At 45.1% G+C, this 21,639-nt stretch overlaps 1 protein-coding gene across 1 annotated transcript in view; it reads right to left on the bottom strand.

The window, feature by feature from the left end:
* Nucleotides 1–230: 230 nt before the first annotated feature.
* The window catches only part of EFNB2 (ephrin B2), a 44,596-nt gene continuing 23,187 nt past the window's right edge, over nt 231–21,639 (bottom strand). The window contains exons 3-5 of the mRNA XM_060636717.3: nt 4,800–4,892; nt 3,943–4,056; nt 231–2,601 (exon numbers count right to left, since the gene is read on the bottom strand). Coding sequence (XP_060492700.1) covers nt 2,213–2,601; nt 3,943–4,056; nt 4,800–4,892 — 596 coding nt within the window. The 3' untranslated portion in view covers nt 231–2,212. The remainder of the gene's footprint in view (nt 2,602–3,942; nt 4,057–4,799; nt 4,893–21,639) is intronic.

The following is a 21,639-nucleotide window of genomic DNA, read 5'->3' as shown; positions in this document are numbered from 1 at the left end:
CACGCACTTTGGACCAACATCATTTTCAGGTTCAGGAAATAGAGAAGGAATAATTTCTGTGACAACTCATTTTTGCAGGCATTCACTGGAGGTCTGAGAACCTTAAAATGCTGTTGCTACATTTTTTTTTTTCTCCCAATTCAGAAAGCAAAGTGTTACCATAGTAACGGGACTATGTTAAAGATGTCTATTTTGCATAGCACATAAAAAGTAGGTTTCCTGTTTACTCGTTTTGTTTCCCAAAAGGGAGGGGGCGGGGAGGGGGTGGGGGAAGGGGGCCGGAGCTAAACTTTCAGCCCTAAGCCCCCTCTGAGGGGACCCGGTGGATTTTAGCGAACACTTCAGCCATAAGGCAAGGGAATACACAACACAGAAATGAAATGCCGGAACATCTTGCCACGGTTAAATATACGATGCGGTAACATCCATTTCCTGGTATGCAGGGCTTGTATTTCCTAGTCTACGGTTACGTTAGATGCCTTCAGAGGACTGGGTTATTTTTGTATTTACTCCCGTTATTGTTATTTTTGGAGTGATGTTGTTTTTCCCAGATGGAGCTGTCCAATTTTTCTTTTTTTAAGCACTGAGCGTTGGGACCACGTAATTGCCACAAGTGAATTTCACGTCTTTCTGGTGTGATTTGTGTGCAATCTTAAAATATATATTAGTACAAATCTGTCAGTTTCTATCCCTTGTGTTCTATATACCTGTTATAAATATGTGCCATCTTCCTCCCCCCTCGACATCATGATTTATTTCCATTTTAAGGACTCAAAGAAGTTCGCAGTATGCGTCACCTGGACACAGCGTGCGGGCTGTGGCCTCGCTCAGTACCTCCGCGTCCGCCCTTGCAGCCGGACAGGACAGCACCGCCATAAACCAAAGTGTCGTGAGGCTCAAGTGGGGGTGCGGGGGGAGGGCACTGGGGGGGGGGGGTGGGGAATCTGACCTACCTTTCACATAGGAGAATGCCTCAATAACATGGATGATGATGGAATCACAGCCTGTTTGACCTTTGGCTTGTAAACTTCTAGGTCAGATCCGGCTCTCTGCTGTTCTCCTAAATGCTTTCCCTGTGTTTCATAAAATGTGATCAGTATAGCAGCTGAGTCTGCTTCAGACATCATCCAAAGCCGACCGACTCTCCTATAGCGCCGAGGCCGTGCGCCTTATTGCCAGTACGACAACAGTCCTGCCCAGATCTGTCATCGGCGGCCCTCCCGGCCCGCCCCTCTACGACAATGCCCCTTTGTCCTACCCAGTGGAGAGAGACTCTGCTCCTCCTGCGTGTTGCCATTTGATCGGCGGATCCCTTCCAAGGCGCCCCACCCCACCGCGTGCGTGGTGTCTCCTACTTGCCTCTTAAAACCTCAGCCAACCAAAGTGCTGTGCTACCTAATTGGGGTTCCCCCTCGACTTTCTGCTCCCGACACACCAGCAGCAGCATTGAACTGCATTTGCAGACAGCCCTCCCCACCCCCACCCCCCAACCCGGCCCGCCCCCTTCTGTGAGCTCCTGGTCTTTCTGGTCTTCCGCAGCTGAAGGCTCCTTAGTAGCAGACACAATTTCTAGAAGTGTAGGACCCATCGGCTCCAGCTGCCGTGGCGCGGGGGCAGAAGACTCCCAAGGTGAGTGTGCCAGCAGTGATGCGGGGTGTGGAGTGAGGGGCTCGCGCTGCGGGGCCCCGGAGGTCGGCAGGGGTGTGTGCAACGGTGAGGACTGGGCGCGGGACCTCTGAAAGCCTCCCCCAGCCAGAGGTCTGTGTGACAAGTCCGGACGCTCCTCGGGAGGGACGCCCAAGGCAGAAGGCGGCGTTTCCAGGCCCCGTGGCCCCGGGGGACACCTGCCCGGGATGCTCACGGCTCGCCCAGTCCCCCCCACGCCTGCTGCCGCTCTGTCGCCCTCGGCTTCCTGCAGGCCCGGGTGACCGCGGCGCATGGCTTGGAGGTGGAGGGGGGAGGCGGGCGCTGCGGTCCCATCGGGCACCTTCCACGCCAGTCTCCCGGCCGGCGGTGGGCGTCTGTCTTCACCGCGGTCCGGGCGCTACAGACTAGGTAAGCTGTCCAACTCAACAGGGCTCTTCCGAGAAGGAGTGCTCCCTCTCCCCCGCCGTGCTCCGGTCCATTCGAGACACGGGGGGTCATCAAACCCTCCTCAGGGCGGTGGCGGGACAGTGGGCTTCCTCTGGGAAAGCGAAGGCACCGCCGCGTCTCAGACCTTGTAGTAAATGTTCGCCGGGCTCTGGGGAGGCATCTCCTGGACTATGTACACCGGGTGCCCGTAGTCCCCGCTGACCTTCTCGTAGTGGGGGCAGAACACACTGTCCGCAGTCCTCAGCGGGATGATAATGTCACTGGGCTCCGAGCCGCTGTTGTTGCCGCTGCGCTTGGGGGTGGCCAGCGTGCTGAGTGACAGCGTGGCCGTGTGCTGCGGCGAGTGCTTCCTGTGTCTCCTCCGGTACTTGAGCAGGAGCACCACCAGCGTGATGATGATGACGATGAAGATGATGCATCCTGAAGCAATCCCTGCGAATAAGGCCACTTCGGAACCGAGGATGTTGTTCCCCGAATGCCCGGCACTGCTGCCGTCTGTGCTGGAACCTGCGGCCGGGGATGGAAAGGAGCAGCCCAGTTACTGCTGTCCCTGCTCGGATGGCAGCCCCCCAGCCTCGGTTCCCAGCCGCGCGCACCAGGCAGGACGCGGCGATCGCCCCAAAAGGGGACGTGGACGGGACCCGGGCTCGCCGGCCGCTCTCAACCACAGGTGTCCCCATCCGTCCACCCTTGGGGACAGGAGGGGACAGGCTCCCACGCTTCCGCCCCAGGTCCTAAACCGCCGCCAGCCACAGCAGGTGGACACAAAGGAAGCGGCCACCTCTGGGGCCAGGGCTGACTGCCGTGCGCTGCCCCCCTTGCCCTTCTGGGCGCCGGCCTTCCCGAGCATCTCCCGCTGCCTGTTTTCTATAGACAAGCCCTGCCTGCTGCGCGCTGAGGGGACCCTGGGGCCCTGGGAACACATGCCGCTCGTAACTCGCTTGTATTATTTGATTTACACCTAAAATATATTGGGAAGGCAGCAGAAACACTCACGCTGAACACGCTGCCAACCCAAATGGGAAGCACTAAAAACTTGCCTGGCATCATTAGATTATCCATTTATCGGTGTGTCACAAGAATTTGACACATCTTGCCATTGAAAATTAGAAACAACAGCTTCCCTCCACGATGCTTGTAAAGTGGGGGAAGTGGCCTGCAGATGCTGACTGCACATGCCACCAACAGGCACGCTGGTCCCTCACACGAGACTGCTGACGTCGGGGAGCAGCTACCGTACAGAAATGTCATTAGCGTGGAAACAAATACATAGCTATCTGCTCAAGGACCGGTACGAAAATGAAATTCAATGGCGGCCAACTTTATCCTGTATTCTAAACTTCAGCCAGTGATCCGACTGGTATTTTATTTTACGCTGAAAATGTGAAACAAAAATGTCAACGGTAACCACTCGAAGAACACGGCATTATGCGATATTTTAAGATGCCACCACCTAAAATGTAGAGGAGGATCAATCAGGCTCTTTGTGGATCAGACATAATTAGGCGAGGAATTAGAACATTAATTACATACATGTGAATATCGGTTCTATGCTACTGTTGCAACAGGCACGATTAAGTGTCTCCAATAAAAATAACTTTGGTCTGAGTGAGTAGTGCTCATAATTGGCACTTGCATCTGATAAATTCTACTCTTCTGAATGGGAAACTTCCGTGGGAAGGAGCAATTCTGTTCTTATCGAGCCATTAATAACAAGTACCTGCGAGCAAAGGTTACTGACTTGGGGAACTACAAGTTAATCCCACTAGTATCCAAGGGCTTGGACTCTGTTCTGCCTCTTGCTCACGGGACCCACGGACGCATCCACACACACTCACGCTGCCATACCTGGATTTGGTTTGACAAAGGGACTTGTCGTTGAACTTCTTCCATTTGTACCGGCTTCTAGTTCTGGGCGTCGTGTCGGATCATTATGCCTGGTTGACCCAGCGGAACTCGCATCTATACGAGGAACAAATGATTACTTACAGCCCAGACACCTAATGAGATCTAGCTCTAAGAACTGCCGCGTGTCAATCTCAAGAGGCACAGACAGCAATGAACGTGAGATTCTTTATGCAAAGTGCTGTGACATACAAGAATAGAGTTCTCCTTTTAAAACGGAACGGTGGTACTACTTATGTCAGAGGTTCAGATCGTGAGGCCATCTGTGGAAACTATAGGGATTCTCGCATTTGGCACGCAGAGCATTGCAGGTGACATTTCAATTTAAATGAGCAAGTTGACTGACTACTATACCAATTTCTAATTAGAAGAATAAATCTGCACAATAGGTTATCTGTGTGGGAAAAGGCTCAGTGAACTAGTCTTCTGTACTCGAGATGCAGAAATGGGCCAAATGGCAGAAACCTAAGTTTTCACTCCGGGTAGCGTAATTTTTTTGAACCAAAGAGGTGTTTTGCTTTTAATAAGAAAAAAAAAAAAAGTGTGTATAGAGATACACGTACACACACATATGGCAATGGACGTTGTACCTGGCTGACCTTAACTGTGAGAAGAAACTCCAATAAAAGAAGTTTGTTACACCGACTTGAGGAAATCTGTCAGTGGCTCAAGGTGCAGAGAAAGATGTGCTTTCGAAACTAGGCTACGAGTGCGTGAAGGTGGGCGTTCACGGCATTGGTGCCACACTCGTTGGGGACTCAACCAGATTATGGTGGCTTCATGGAGCAGGTGGTCTTTACCTTGTCCAACTTTCATGAGGATCTTCATGGCTCTTGTCTGGCACACCCCTCCCTCCTGGTTATCCAGGCCCTCCAAAGACCCATTTGATGTAGCTGATTAAAAATAAAATGGACAAAACAAAAAAATAAAGAAAAATCAGGAAATCAATAAGCCAAGTTTACATGAACATGAAATGTCTGAAAACAATTTGAAAAATAAGAATTCACTCTTAGTCACAAGTTTTCGGAAAGTATGGAATGCTGAAAGCCAAAAAATAAAAAATAAAGAAAATAAAGAAAAATGGATCCTGTCAACACCGCTGCACGTATGCTATCTGGTTTCAAGTTTACTTAAGCGCTTTCTCCTTCCTTCAGAATCAACTGATTTAGGGTCAGTCCATACATAAAAGGGACAGGACCTTCCAAAAAGCTTACTATTTCAGGGTCGGCCTCAAAACAGCAAAGTAGTTAATACAGTAACTTTAAAATGTGGTAATCATCGCACAACACCTGCTTCCTCTACTACAGATTTCCTGCTTCGAGAACAATTAGCTCGATGCTCCCTGTTTGCCAAGCATCCAAGTTCGGTAAACACTAAAAGAGGAGACTCCCACACCCCCTCCTTTTCTTTCCCCGCCTTATGTGAGATGAAGAAGTATGTTAGGATTCAGGTCTTCCACTTCTGAAGTTTTCTCTCCATCATTTTGCACTGGACTGGAAATAATAAGTGTGTTATCATTACCAAGACCGACCTTAGACAGACTCTTCAACCCAGCTACCTGCTGGAGCACAGCTTGACCGACAGAGGGGACCACGCGCGCCCTCTGCTCTGTCAGGGCCCTGGGGCAACCCTGGGGTATGAGGGGAGATTGTCCAGTACCCACTTGCCTCCTGTTTACCGGCTCGATTCCCTTCCCATTTCAAGAGGGAGGAGGAAGGACAGGACACTTGACCACTGTCAGTACTTTTAAACAAACAGCCTATGCTCCACTGTGTGTAAACACGTTGCTGTTGCGTCTCCTTAGGACGGTGAGTTCTCTGAATAGCGTTGTGACTAAAGTTGTAAAAAGACTGCCAGGTACTTTGCTAAGGAAGAGGACTTAAATTGCAGGTCAAGTTCCAGAAGAAAAAGAAGGTGGAGGGTGCTAGACGTTTCCATTCTTCCAAAGTTCAAGGGGCAAGGAACAGAAGTGTTTCATATACATTTCTGTGCGGTAAATCATTCTCCACTTTGATTATCAAAGGCTGGTCTACTAACACTGTACTTTTCAAGGCACGGAAACAGGGACAGAATTTCTGGTAAAAATACATCCAAAGGCACTGTTTCAATGGGTTGTTTGTTTTCCAAATGGTGGACCGGCCAGCAAGGTCTACATGCACACATAGAAATACGTGGGCTACAGAGAACGCTCTTGAGTTACAACTTTTACTTTCACTGCTTTGAAAAACAATGGCTGCTTCTTGTGTGTATAAATATCCCTGTGCTTATCTGAGTGTTTCCTTAAAGTTTACAGTCTTACGATCAGACCTCACTCCTCCGCTGACACTGGTGCCGAGTTTCTCCTGGGAAAATGGGCAAAATGGCCATAATCATTCTGGGGGTAAAAAGTAGACAGTCTCCTCTTGTAGATTGTTGAGAAAATGTTTGGCAGAGAAGTTAAAACAAATACCTAAAAACTTTATATGTCTCTGTGAATCTAATAAAAAAAAATCGTTTTTTTCCTTCCCAATTCTCTACCCGCTTTCTCTTTTCCCTCCTCCAGACAGTTGCCTAAATTTCAAAGTGTCCTTTCCTCCCAAAGCCATGAAACAGTGTGGCTGTCTACATGCAGGCACTGTTTGAGGTCAGGTGCAGAACAATGTTATCATCTCTATTTAATCTTTCTCAAAAATTAGATATGTTTTCATGGAGAAAACCCTGGAAAGCTGAGGTCTAGCCAATGGCTTCAGAAGTTTACTTAATTCAAATGGAATCTCAATGTTTTCTATGCTGTAGGCACGTAAATGCACTTTCATGCAAAAGTGCACCCCAATGCACAGCGAAATGACCTCTTTCTGACTAACAGCTTCACAAATATGTTAAAAATACGATCTGAAGGGTGGTGCACAGAAAAGGCGGGCGGGGGGAGGGTAGAGCTTTGTTTGTTTGAACCTGGAGTTCATAAGGTCAAAGATTCAGATCTGAAGGAGAAAAAACAATGAATACCAGAATGGGGAAGACAAGACGTGGTAGAGAAGAGTCACCGTGGAACAGAATTCAAACCTGTGTCCTCAAAGATAAAAGCTTCTGACTGCTTCTACCAAGTCCATTTGGAAGCAGGAGGGCTGCACCTCATTTCGGTGATTTTTTCTTTTGATTTTAATCTGTAGGTCACTGCCCTTTCTGAATACCAATGCTTCCATGCAGAGTGCTTGTGGGTGTGCCCTGAATGCTGTCCAAGTGACCCCCAAATGTAGAGAGCTCCAAGAATTCGAATTAAACTGCAATCTGTAATTTAGCATCCACAGACTATAAGACAGTAGGAGGAAAACTGTGTAGCCGGAGAATGAATCTGCTCTCCATTTTTAACAGTTGAAACTTTTTTTTAATTCCTTGAGGGAGGAAGAGCCTTCAAGCCCTGAGCTGCACAGAGGGAAATGGGAGCTTGTTTGTGCCTTTGCCTGGTTCTTGGAGATCAGAGGCCGATGCTGGTTTGGGGGGGGGGGGGGGGGGCGGTGGGGGTGAAGGGGGAGGATGGGCCAAGAGGCAGAACACTGTGATGTGCATTCCAGACGCTTGCTTTGTTCCCCTTTAAGTCAACTTGCAAGTTGCAAAGGTGACTGGAAGATATTGGAAAATTCATTACTAACGTTAACACAGAATCCCAGATACCTGGTTGTTTAAAAAGGGAATGAACTATAAAATACAGCTGGATGTTTGCTGTGAAGGAGTTTTGCCCTGCCGTATGGTAGCCATGACCCGAGCGGTCCCAGAAAGCCTGGTTGGAAGATGTCAGCAACCAACTGAAACTTCAGAAGGTTAACTTTCTAGCAAGCATAGAATAATTTAGAGTGACTTGAACTTACTTTATATTTGATTCTGTAATGAAAATTACCCTCACTCTTCCCTATGACCTCCTCAGCAGGAAGTGTAGGGAGCATCGCTCTCATTCTAGAGGTCCTCCTGTCCCTTGCCTTGAGCAAGGACACTGACAAGTGTCCTGTCCTGATAGCACCTCCTTATGGCAGTCAGCTCTGAAATAAAGCCACAAGATTAATCCTCTGAAGGCATAGTAGTGGCTCACTCTGAAAGACAAGAAAGTGCTAATGCTTGGGGAGAAAATCTAATTCCATTTCAGGAGACAATTTGGCAATATTTTTTATTGTTGATCTGAATATATTAGGAATTTTTGACTTAGAGAGAGGGTAAAAATAAATTGCTACCTCATTATCCTTCGCTTTTCTTTGTATCTACCAACATTATCTAATGCTGCCACAATTATAGTATTCCTAAATAGATGAAATTGCATTTAATCATTTGGAGACAGAAAAAATAACCCTGTTATACCTAAGCTTTTAGTGCCCATTTTTTTTTTTTCTTGGTCTAGAGAAAATATAGACTTTATAAAATTAAAAATTACTAAGCAAAGTTTCTCCATCCAGTTAGAAAATGGGCTTAATAAAGATACATGGGCATTTTATAGCCTGCTTTTAAAGGCTTCTGCTTCAGGGATCTAATTGCATGTAGTAAGTATACTGAAATTACCAGATTGTTCCCCTGGGGCCTGATTTCCAGTGGGTGGAGATCATTACTCAGCAAAAAAGTACCCCGAGTTCTCACTGCCTAAAAGTTCTTCACATCTGAAAACTGCACTGCCCCACATCTGTGGCTTCCCATGAATTTGCACACGGACCTATATCTGCAGCTCCTACTCCCTGGCAATGGTACACTGGTTATCCCGGGAGAAAAAAGAGAACCGGTGAATAAAACAGACTAAAGGGGCAAGAATCTTTCTGGCCGTGTTTTCTAGACTGTGCCCACAGAGAGGAAGTAAGAGTGCATTTTAACATGTCTTCATCTGATGGCCACTGCCCCACGCCCCGGGAGGCTCCACTCTGTGGCACTGGCTTTGGGCGGTTTTCAGTCTATCACTTCGGTAACCCTGTGCTAATCAGATGGAGGAGTCACTGCTGGGTTGGTACCGTTATATGGGTCTCATTCACAAGGAGGTCAGGAAGGAGGGCAGCACAAAAAAAGTCTGCAGGATAATGTAACATCACTAGGAAGGAATTCTTGGCTATTCTGGAAAGGATGAAAAAACACACTCGTACTATGCAGGTGATTTCAAACTATTCTCAAATGTAGCTTCCTGGGATGGGGCAGGGAATGGACACTCAAAAGCAAACCTTTTTATCCACTTTATCAAAGCAGTCTACCAAAGGAGAGACAGATAATAAGCACAGAGGATCAGGAAAGCCACAGAGATCAGTTTCCTAATAAGAATAGAAACTATAATGTATATAAAGCTGCACATATTTGCTCTTACTTGATGATGAAACAAATAGCACTTTGTGACAATTCTCTATCAATATCATCCTCTTTGCACGACTCTATTCCATGCATGTCATGATACGCTGGCCCTGGTAATTCTGATTTCTTAGGGCCGGTCTTCCTGCACGTGGGTCTTTCTCCTTAAGCTCAACACAGACTCAGAAGAACCAGAAGCCTATCACCTGACAATCTGAGGAACCCAAAGCAGCAGAATCAAGTAGGAAACAGAGAAAGCCATGAACTTCAAATAAACATGACACACAAACAAGCTTACTGTCTTCTACCAGGGCTCGCAATTCTTGGAACGTCTAAAGGCTAAAAAAGCTGGAGTGAGATGTGTCGGTTGAAAACTAAGGAACCCGATAAAAATGTAATTGATGACTGTGAACATATAAACCCGGGAAATTTAGAGCATTGTCCTTAACACCCTGACAGCAATTCAAAGTCAAAATGTCTAGCATCAAAACAGCGATTTAATTTCTAGATCTCAAGGTAGTTCGATGCCTTGGATATCACAAGGGTCCTTTCAGATACTGAGGAGAAAGATTCTAAACATGGACATGATAGAGTTCAGTGAGTGCCAAAAATAAATGCCTTTTTCTGTAATTAATAAAAACTTCTGAAACAGAAACAACTGTATAATATGCCAAAAGGAAGGAGAAAACGTCCCTTTTTCTAGCTTCTTTTCACGTGTTTCTCTTTGTGGATTTATAGTGTAAGAAATGAGGAATGTGTCATCATCAGTTTCCAAGGGCTTCGTTACTTCTCCTTGCCAGAACGTTCAGGAAAATTCAGCATGATTTCAAGGCAAATGGCATTTCATCCCATAATACCAAATTTGCCTTATCTTTGCTATATAAATAAATGCTTCTTAAAATTGCCTCAATGTGAAGATAAAAAAATACAGAGGAAGACATTTTCAAAGTGAAATATACATCCACAAAAAAGGTTGCTTTTTTTTTTTTTAATCTCTACTTGATGTGACAGCTCTCACGGGCATTTGATTAGCTGATTTTTAGTGTGTGGGGAACAGTTCACAGTTCAAACACTGTATAAGCTACTAGTGAGGTAGGATGTGTGTGTTTCTCCCCCAAGGAAACATTGTTCCAATATGATAAGAAGAATCACTTGAATTAAAACCACATCACTGTGGTTGTGTTTTGAAATTTTAAGGCAGTAAATCATGCATTAAGAATTAATAACTGGCTTAGCCCCAGTGACTTCTACCCAACACAATTAATTAGTTTCTCTGCTAGACAGAACGATTTGGAAAAATGAATTTAAAAAGGGAGTCACAACTTAGACCCTCCCTCTTGTATTCTAGCATTAAAATAGGAGTGAAGATACCAAGTATCAAATTTAAATGGGTGCTCTTGAATAAAACAGTATAATTTTATTTCCTTAGTTTCAAATGTTCATCATGAACAATGATAGGATATTCTATTGACAGCTCAGGAAAAAGAGGCGGTTTTAAAAATGTGTTAACAACCTTGAAACAGTTTAGTAAACTTTGTGCGTTTACTAGAAGATTTAATGACCGATATTGCCACTTTATATTAATTTGGGGGGAAGAGGGGAGGTAAGAGGTTACTACGTAAACTGAGTATGAAGGTGCCAGTGTATTTATTATATCTCGTATCTCATATACCGCACGAGACTTGGACACTGAGGGAGGTCAACCTATTGAGAGAATCGTAACAGCATAGAGTCATCTTATCTAGAACATAAGAAATCCTATCACAGCTTACTCAGAAAATCTTTTAACCATCAAGAACTGTATACAAAGATCAAGTTAGTGGCAATCATGAAAGATGCTAAGAGCCAGTTAGTTACCTTTGAGAACACAGTCCCGAAGAGTCACTGATTACACATGACCAGACTGAAAAGGAGAAGCAGCGACCATGTGTGAGTGTGCGTGTGTGTGCGTGCATGTGTGTGCGAGTGCATACATAAGGGGTATATGTTAGTGAAAGGAATACCCTCCGGGTTCCAGCAGTGTACTGACGTTTTTCTGACAAAGATCAAACAGTCCTAGCAATAAATTAAGTGTCCGTATTTTTACTAAAGGCCCACTAACCACATGAGACTGATTATGGGGTTGTTTACTCTGTTTCCCCTTAAAAATACTGCCTCCAACACCTTAGTGCCTTGATTTTTAATGGAGAATTCTGTGGAGAGAAAACACCCCTTTCTAAGTCTAGGATTTTATGGCTAAAAGCTAGGATGATTTATGTATGGAATCTTTCATTAGGTAAAAAAAAAGTTTCAGTAAGATCTCAGAAAACAAGTTTTCATCTAGGTATGCTTTAAGGGGATTTATCTTATTGTCACAACAATTGAGACAAAGTTAACATTCTAAGGATGTGTCAGTCAACAGTAAAATTACCTTTATACACGAGAGTCAACCTGAATATGGGCCAAAACCCACTAAAAGGAATTATGTCTTATTTATTTTTTAAAAGTTTATTGATTTATTTGAGGGGGGAAGGGCACTGAGAGAGAGAGAAAGAGAGAGAGAGAGAGAATCCCAAGAAGGCTCTGCACTGTCAGCACAGAGCCTGACACATGGCTTGGAACTCACAAACTGTGAGATCATGACCTACGCGAAATCAAGAGTTGGATGCTCAAATGACTGAGGCACCCAAGCACCCTAGGAATTGTTTTAAAAATAGGTGGCCAGGGGGCACCTGGGTGGCTCAGTTGGTTGAGGGTCTGACTCTTGATTTCGGCTCAGGTCATGACCTCACGGTTTGATAGTTTGAGCCCCACATCAGACTCTATGCTGAAAGTGTGGAGCTGCTTGGGATTCTCTCTTCCTCTCTTTGCCCCTCCCCTACTCACTCTCTCTCTCTCTTTCAAAATACATAAAATAAACTTAAAAAAAAAAAAAAGTGGCCAGATACCCATTTCAATAGACTGACCAAAACTCAAGTTAAAAAAAAATGGCAAGAATGATATAAGAGTTCAAAAGATAAAACATTATTCCCGGTTGCCTACATTGCCTTACTTAAGCACTCGGATTTGTAAAACTGAGAACTCCCGGTCAAGACACTGTGATATCATCTCATCCAAACATTCTGAACCGTGGAGACGCATGTGTTTGAGTGAATTATTTCTAGCCCACAATCCGCTGCCCACTCCTGGGTTTTTGACAGTCTTAATCATTAAGGTATCTGTGTGGAGATATGGAAATGTCTAGATCGCAAAGGGTCGGAGTACAGAGTTCATGGTGGGGAGGGCGCACCTCCCCCCAACTTCTTGCTCATTCTACTGTCACTAATCGGATGCAATGATATTAATGGCCCAGTAATTGGGAGTCTGCAGCACTGAAGTGGAAAACATCCATCTGAGGCAGAGTTCATCTCTGGGTGGTAAGACTTCACTAGTGACTGAATTAATGTTTGCTGACAGTTTAGAATATAGCCCTGCGGATGAGAGAATGTGCCCCTCTCCATGGCACACGCGTTGAGATGGACGTGACGTTATTTGCTTTGACCATCTAGAGACCGCTGGTAACCCCAATAAAGTGCCCTGTCTGAATCTGCCCTACACCTGAACCTTATTCCATTCAGGGGACACGTTCTATACTCTGGGAATCCAGAGCAATTTTCCACATGTTTGCTTCAATAAAAGAATACCTTCGTCTCTTGGTTCAACATCAGGAACAATGAGACTAGGCTACTTCACTGATGCAAAAAGCTGTTTTCAAAGCAGAGCTGTTGTTAGTAACACACAGCCTGGCTCCCTCCGTAATGTAATCAATTATGTTTCTTCCAGAGGTGCTGCACACCCACCCATCCACCCACCCTCCGTCCATCTGTCTGTCCGTCCGTCCATCCGTCCATCCATCCACACTGCAGCATTTGTACTTGGCTAAGGAAATTTAAAGTCTCATTGCCTCTATTTGTATATTTGAGAAATTAAAAAATTTTGTAATTTTACTATTTAGCAACTTTCCATTGAGGGGCACAGCGGCACAGTCTGATTTGATTAACAAACGGAACTGACGGGGCGCCTGGGTGGCTCAGTCGGTTAAGCGTCCCCCTCTTGATTTTGGCTCAGGTCATGGTCTCACGGTCTGTGGGATCGAGCCCCGTGTCGGGCTCTGTGCTGACAGCGCAGAACCTGCTCGGGGCTCTCTCTCTCCCCCTCTCTGACCCTACCGTACTCGACGTGCATGCACTTGTGCTCTCAAAAGAAATAAACTTCTTTTTTTTTTTTTATTTTTTATTTTTTTTATTTTTTTAATTTTTTTTTTTTTTTTAACGTTTATTTATTTTTGAGACAGAGAGAGACAGAGCATGAACGGGGGAGGGGCAGAGAGAGAGGGAGACACAGAATCGGAAGCAGGCTCCAGGCTCTGAGCCATCAGCCCAGAGCCCGACGCGGGGCTCGAACTCACGGACCGCGAGATCGTGACCTGAGCTGAAGTCGGTCGCTTAACCGACTGCGCCACCCAGGCGCCCCAAGAAATAAACTTCTTAAAGAAAAGGAATGGAGTTGATTAAAAGATCTACAAACAAAGAGGCCACGTGGAAGAATTGACACTCTGTTATTGCAGCCGCCTTTTCTCATTGGCCCTTTTTCCTTTCCTACTGCTCATGGGATGGTCTTTGTTCGACTCTGGGGCCTATGATGGAAGTTAGTTCTAGTCACGCCACAGACCACAAGGCACAGGCTCTACACGTTTCAACCAGCACAGAGATCGTTCGGTATCTGGATCGTGTGAGCTTCTTGGTACCGCTATGTGCCGTGTGCACACATGCCCTCTCTCTACTGTCCCTGTGTATGTGGCGTGCACACAGGCATAGCTCTTTACAGTGTGTGTGATGGCACGCATACGTGTAAGACCTTTCCTCTCACTAGGTGAGAGACCCAGGAGCACCGTCACGGACCAATGACGCTGGTCTAAGGCCCCTCAGCCCTGGTCTGAGTTTGGACTCTGGCATTTCATGGCCTTGGGAACTGCCCACACCGTTGAGGAAGTACTCATACTTTCCAACCTCTGGTTTTCTCATGGCGATAAACATTTCTCTGCCGCGTTGTTTCTGAGACTGCAAAGTGACAGAGTATGTGAAGCCACAACGCTTTCCTTTATGCGACCAAACACCTGGCCAGGGATCTCAGAATTCGGGGAACAATTGCACGACTCATAAGAACTGCACAGGTTTTCTCAAAGTGATTTTTTTTTTTTTTTTTAATGCCTGTCTATGCCTCTTGGCTATTTTTTAAAAGTGCTTTAGTTTGCTTTAAATTTTGATCTTCAAGGTGAATATTTAAAGGCTACTAAGAAACTCGTTCTCTCTCATGCTTGTATTAGGTCTCCAGTATTACTCAGTTATTTATAAGGCTAAGTGAACTTTCAAAAAGCTATAAATACAGGTGTTAGATATTAACATGCATTTTATGAAACTGTAAAGGCAGTTTTATTCTGAGCGATTCCTAAAGAATTCCACTTTTCACATGGAATCTTCTCATCTGCTCTTGTTCTGCTTATTTTGCACATGAGGTTTCTCAGCGTCTACCACCCCCCCAACCCCCACCCCCTTCAACGCCTTCCCATTGCTTTAAGACTCGGTTGTCTTTTTCTTTCCTTAGTGGTTTTTGGGGGTAAGGAATAGTGTTCACAGGACTCTCTCTGTCTAGCTTAAATGAGATAACCTGTCACGCCTGCCCAGGTGACACCATTGGATGTGAATGGAGTCCCATTCCATGCTAGCCCTGTCCTTCTGCACCCTGGGGGATCCATCGGGATAATTATCCCAACGGCCATGACTCCATCAGGCCCATGAGCCCAAAGTTTCTCAGCACAATGTCCAGTTAAGCAGAAGCTGAGATTTTATTCCTCAAGTGCAAAGAATGTGAGCTTTGTTCGTCTGAAATCCAATAAGGAGTCTTACTGATACATTCTGGAAGAGCCTTCGATACAGTCAGAAGACGATTTCACATTATGTTAAAAAATAACAGAAACAACACTTCTAATTATCAGGCTAATGAAATACCTTTCCCAGCCTGTCTCAGTGACAAGGCAGCCCTGACACCCTTCTCTCTAGGAGGATATTTATAACACGTTAGAATGTTGCCGAAATTACCAATAAAAACACAGCGTTTCCTTTGTGTGGCAGGGAACTGAGACAAAGCCCTGGCAAGGTTGGGGAAATGCAAGTAGAGAAAGGATTCCATGGACAGAACAGTCCTCCCGCTCTGTCTCTTCTGGGTCTTACAGAGGATCTGCTAACAAGCTCAGGCAATTCCACCAACAGAAAGATACAGAAATGCATGTTTCTTCAGAAAGGAAGCCCAGAGACAAAAGAACTTTTATGACACTCCAACAAGACGAAGAGAAGAGATCTTATAATTAAGTTACGCAGCATTCCTGAAACTTGTAAACTCTCTGGAGTTTCATTTTATGGATGGTTTGCAAATAACTTATACTTTGCTAGCACATCTTCCCCGCCCGCTAGCTTGCAGGAAAGCCTGGCTTCGCCCTTGGGCTCCTGCCTCACACACTCTGCTCCAAGGGGACCCCATGGGTTGTACTTACTGGGAGCCAACCTTGGAAATGAGCACTTTATATAGATCATGCATTTCAATTCCTGTGACCCTGCGCAGGCAGATACAGTCAGCATCCCCAGTGCACAGATGAAGAGATTGGGGCAGAGGCTGGTTAAGTTACCCGCTGAAGGGCATTCAAGAACCCACATCTGTCTGACTCCAGACGCACACCCACCAAGCTGATCTGTCGCTCTACGTGGCATGTGTAGATAATCCTCCAGACACCCAAGGGTCTGATGGACAGTCTATTACAAAGATGACAGTTGTAGGGGCGCTTGGGTGGCTCAGTCGGTTGGCCGTCCAACTTCGGCTCAGGTCATGATCTCACAGTTCGTGGGTTCGAGCCCCGCGTCGGGCTCTGTGCTGACGGCTCAGAGCGTGGAGCCTACTTCGGATTCTGTGTCTCCCCCTCTCTCTGCCCGTCCCCTGCTCATGCTCTGTGTCTCTCTCTCAATAATAAATAAACATTTAAAAAAAATTAAAAAAAACAAAAACAAAAAACAAAGATGACAGTTGTAGGTTAGAAATAAACGTGTTTAAATGCTGGAATTTGGCAATTATATACAAGGTATAAAGATAAATCCTCACCCCAAAGTCAGGGGCTTGAGTGACAGGCTGATACGATCATGTCACTAAACTTGATGGAAGCATAGCTTTTGCTACGTTTATCATATAAAATAATTCGTGAAAGAAAACCCATAATCATTTTACACAGACCACACATTCTCACAGAGCTGAAAAGAAATCTACATGTACAAGGATATTCGAAAGTTCCCACAACTTTTGTGCTGGCGAAAGGTTACGACACACCCAGTATATTTTAGTGTCAGCTGCGAGACCTACTATTCCCCGAAATAAAGAAGTATGTCGAAAACCCAAAGGGAAAACAAACCCAAAAGGAAGACAAATATAATGAATATAAATACAAATGTAGTAAATGCAGGAAATGGAATCTGCTGTTCCCCTGCTTTGATTTCTTTAAGGATAGTATTCTGTTATATTTGTATGTAAGCATTTTGATTTATTTTGCAATTTTGCTCAGAAGTGAAGTCTATGCCTAAAAAATAGCAAGCAAAGCTGACTGTGGAGCCTTCCAATTTTATATGCTCTGATTAAAAAAAAAAAAAAAAAATTGCTTTAGAGAACTAAACCAATGGCCTAGGAAATGGTGCCTCCTTCAGACTTGTCTACTGCTCCCTAAGGAAGACCTTCCCAAGGCAAAGAAAGGGAGAGGCAGCTTTAGGAAGGACGGCTGTGAGTGCGGCAGGGTGGACGTTAAAGAACCACCTTTGATCAAACCATCGTTGGAAATGACGACTTTCAGACTATTCCACAAGTCCAAATCTTGGCTACGGATGTGAAGTAAAACATCGTGAAAGTTACATAAGGCTAAACTGGGGCAGGGGTGGGGGTGGGGGGGCTCGCACACGTGGTCTTTGTCACACGGCTCTGCTGCGGCCACTGTTCACTTAAAAAGTATTAACACAGCGGCACTCACTCGTCATTCATGTCTGACTCACATAATTTTGGAGGTGGGGTGAGAACCTCTTTGTAGGTATTTTGCAAGGTCCTGTGCTGAGCCTGGATAACCAACCTGCGGAACCTTCGTGAAGTCGGATGTGGCCTAGGGCCAGAAAACTGCTGACTCATTCGGCTCTGGGTTGTCGTCTCTAAAAAGAAATTGGAAGCCAAGCACAGGGAGTATCTACAAGAAAAGTCTAGAACACAAATATGGATGAAGGCTGAGAATACAGTTAGGGAGGTTTTCCTTCTGCATTAATTGGACTGTTTACCAACAAGATAGAGCTTCCCTTAAAAATGCACACTTGAGAACAGATGGTTATTTCACAAACTTTAAAAAATTTTAAAGGCAAAATAAAAGTAACTATAGGTTACACAAAATAATGCGTACTATGCTTTTAAGGCAATTGAGACTCGGAATGTAATTGGGGTGCTTGGGGGGTTTGGTCGGTGACGGGGGTCCAACTTCAACTCAGGCCATGATCTCTCAGTTTTTGAGTTTGAGCCCTATGTCAGGATCTGTGCTGACGGTTTCGAGCCTGGAGCCTGCTTCGGATTCTGTGTCTCCCTTTCTCCCCTCCCCCATTTGTGGTCCCTCTCTCTCTCTCTCTCTCAAATTGAATAAAACATCAAAAAAAAAAAAATATGAATGTGATAAAGAATAGGGGGCTTTTTCAGACCAAGTGGCAATAACACCCCCCTTTTGAGTCATTTAAGATTAGGAGATTTTTTGATGCAAATTAGGCCCAAGGCTAATTACTGAAATAGGTCACTTGAAAAAGTCAATTCTAAACATTTAGAAAACCCACATATATCATTTTGCCACATGTCAAAGCAAATAATCATCTATGAGAAGAACTAATGAGGAAGCGTATCATTTTGTCACTTCCTAAGGGAATTTAGTGGATACTTGGTAGGTTTAAAAATACACATCCAATTAAGAATTAATATTTACTTCTAAAACTCCAAAGGGTGGTGACTACGTTCTATATCCGGTAACACTGTAAATCAAATTAAGTGTCTTTAAAGAATTCATAGCAGATCCTGTCCATTTCCGTTGGAGGAAAGACACGTGGACAAGAGACCCTACCCTGGATGTGTGTTTCCAGCCCTAAGATGGTTTGGAACTGCAGCCCTCCATCGTGGGCCATAACAACAACAATAAAGGAACATTCTAGAAAACAAATCAAAATTCAAAGAAATAAAGGGACTTTCTCCTTAAGCACAGGCGGCAGGCAGGACTGGAACCCAGGTCTCTGGGCTGCTGGTCCAGTGCTCCTGGAATCAGTTTACCTAGGGAATTAGCCAACACCTCAGGACCCCACGGGCAATCTGGACCCGTCCCCTCTGTGGTAACTCGACTCCCAACTATCCCTTTCCTTTTTCCTTCCCCTGAAAAGGAACCACACACAACGGTGATGGTGTTAACACTACTACTCTTACTTATGAAGGTTCTGAGACGCTAAGATTTGGAGCTGAACACACTGTCCACATGACAGCATCCTCCACGCCAACATTATTCACTGTCTCAAAGTGAACCGATGACCTGAAGTGTCAAAAATACATTTGTAAAGCTGAGTACTTTCCAGCCTGCTATCTTGACTGGTGCTATTTTAAGTCGAGTGGGACTCCTGGGTGTGTGTGAGTGATCGTTGGAGGTGGAAATCAGTGACTTCTAAAAATCCTGAAATTCTTGAAGAAGCCATGGAAAGTCAGCACGAACTTTTTAAACTATTTTAAAATGTGTGCCTCTCGTCTCTCACCTTCTTTCCTGGGAAAGCTGTCTATCCATGACCTCTGCTGTGGGGGTGGGATAAGAAATGAGCTTCTGGCTTTTCCCAAGTCTCTGCAGTGCCTTTCTGTGTGTGCGACTCGACAGGAGTCCCTCAGCTGCCTAGTGAGGGACAGTCCCCCAGGTTGGCCTCTCAGCCCCGGGCCCTTTCCCCAGGACCCCCCACAACCACCCAGTGCCAGTGCTCGAACAGCCTCTCACCAGTTCCCACTGGAAACCCTTCACTCTATTTTAAGAAAGATTCTTTTATCCCAGGCTACCACGTGGTTTTATACAGCGAAACTTAACTCTGAGGCGAGTCCTGGAGGCCAGCGTAGCTCGGCTACCTGTTACTGAAGTTAATGATGAATTTTTATCAAAAGAAAAACAGTAAGAGATACCATGGTTGCATAGATTAATAGTATAATTTTAAATTAAACTGTGCTTCTAATGTTTGTTTTTGAGAGAGAGAGAGAGAGAGAGAGAGAGAGAAAGAGAGAGAGAGAGTAAGCAAACATGAGCAGGGAAGGGTCAGAGACAGAGGGAGACACAGAATCCGAAGCAAGCTCCAGGCTCTGAACGGTCAGCACAGAGCCCAACGCAGGGCTTCAACTCACAAACTGTGAGATCATGACCTGAGCCCCCAGGAGCCCCTAGACTGCTTCTAAATACACACCTGTCATGTGCTGATGCCAATACCAAGCACACAGTGTTTGTGTTCCCGCCTCGGACCTCAGACTGAAGGCTAAATCCCACCATGTGTGCTGAAATCCCACCTGTGCTCAGGGGGGGATGCAGAATGTACACAGCCATCTTTATGAAGTCATCATTGAAAATAAGGGGGCAAAATCTGGGTCTGTTGGCTTATCTCCATGGAAGAGCCAGCTCATGGACTTGGGCCGCACACATAGTTCTAGTAACAACACAGGAGCAGTGGGCACTCGATGGTGCCCCCTCTCAGGCACTGCACCTGCCCTCTCCCACCTCCTCTGGGCACCAGCCTTCTGTGTGAATTCATCTGAGGTCAGTTTCGGTTCCCTGCACTAAAACATTAGGGTCCTTGGTAAACAGTCTTTAAAAGTATTTTTTTTTTTTAATTTTTGAAAGCTTATTTATGTATTAGTTTGAGAGAGAGAGAGAGAGAGAGAGTGCAAGTGGGGAGGGGCAGAGAGAGAGAGAGAGAGAGAGAGAGAAAATCTCAAGCAGGCTCCATGCTGTCAGCACAGAGCCCGATGCAGGACTTGAACTCATGAACTGTGAGATCATGACCTGAGCTGAAGTTGGACGCCTAACCAACTGAGCCACCCAGGTGCCCCGTGAAAAAGTCTTTAAAATAAATAAATAAATAAATACGTAAACTGCTAGACTTCCAATAGCTCCATTTATGTTACCTAATAACTTTTATATTTTCAAAGATTTCTCTATTGTTTTGTATCATTTACCACCCCACCTGCTTGTTTCTTCCATCGGAATGCTTTTATTTTCATTTTATGGTAATCATTCTTTGAAATCTATAATTTACCCCCTTTCCTTTCTTCATGGTACTTACTCTTGCTAAGCTACTCTCTGGGTGTCACATTGGCTTAAAGATAGGTTTTTAGTCTCTAGTGTTTCAGGTTTGCACAAAGGACAGGATAATTAGACGGCTATGACCATCTTCATTTTAATAACTAACGTGGTAAAAACTAGTGTACTCTTGAGTACCAAGTAAGTCAGGGAGTTACTGATTTTGCACACTAAAGAGTGGCCGGCAGGTTGAGAAAGCCAGTTTCAATGGGATCGAGAGAAGACGGTGGGCGTGCCCAGCGGAGAGCAGTTCTGCATTCCCTGACGGACTGAAGCTGTGGTAACAAGCGAGCAGACGTGGGACCCAGCTCTGAGCAGAGCTTTAAACCAAAGAAATTAAGAAAAACATATTTCATTGCTTGAGTGATATAACCAGCTAACCTCAGTCACCCAGATTGCACTCTTGACAAAATCCTGGGCCAGGAACAATCCTGCCTTTGTGCCAACATGCAATCTGCCCCTAGGGGGCATGTGTTTGGATGTGTGCCTCCTCGGCCTTCACAGCTTCATGAAGGCAATGCTAGTTCAGATGCGACCCAAAGGATACACAGTATGTTTCCTGAAACAATGTGTCATTTTACTATGTAGATAGAAAAAACCAAACCAAAACAAAACTAATTCATTGAAGAAACCCAAGTTTTTGTCTTATTCTTCTAATTGTGGTTTGCCTAAAACACCCTTCCTTCGAATCTGGGAGTCCCATGCGGAAAGGGTACCATCATCCCACCTTGTTTATTGTTGAATCCCTAGTGCTATGCAGTTTCTGGTGCAGAGTAAATACTAAATGCATGAATGAACAGATGAATGGATGGTTGGATGGATGGATGGATGGATGGATGGATGGATGGATGGGTGGATGAAGAGAAAAGTCATTGCACAAGATTTACCTATCAGATCTCACCAATGGTCCTTAAAAA

The sequence above is a fragment of the Panthera onca genome, chromosome A1 (assembly GCF_046562875.1).
Source record: "Panthera onca isolate mPanOnc1 chromosome A1, mPanOnc1 haplotype 2, whole genome shotgun sequence".
NCBI classification, from domain to species: domain Eukaryota; kingdom Metazoa; phylum Chordata; class Mammalia; order Carnivora; family Felidae; genus Panthera; species Panthera onca.
The sequence above is the reverse complement of the archived record's forward strand: the minus strand, read 5'-3'. Positions and strand labels throughout refer to the sequence as shown.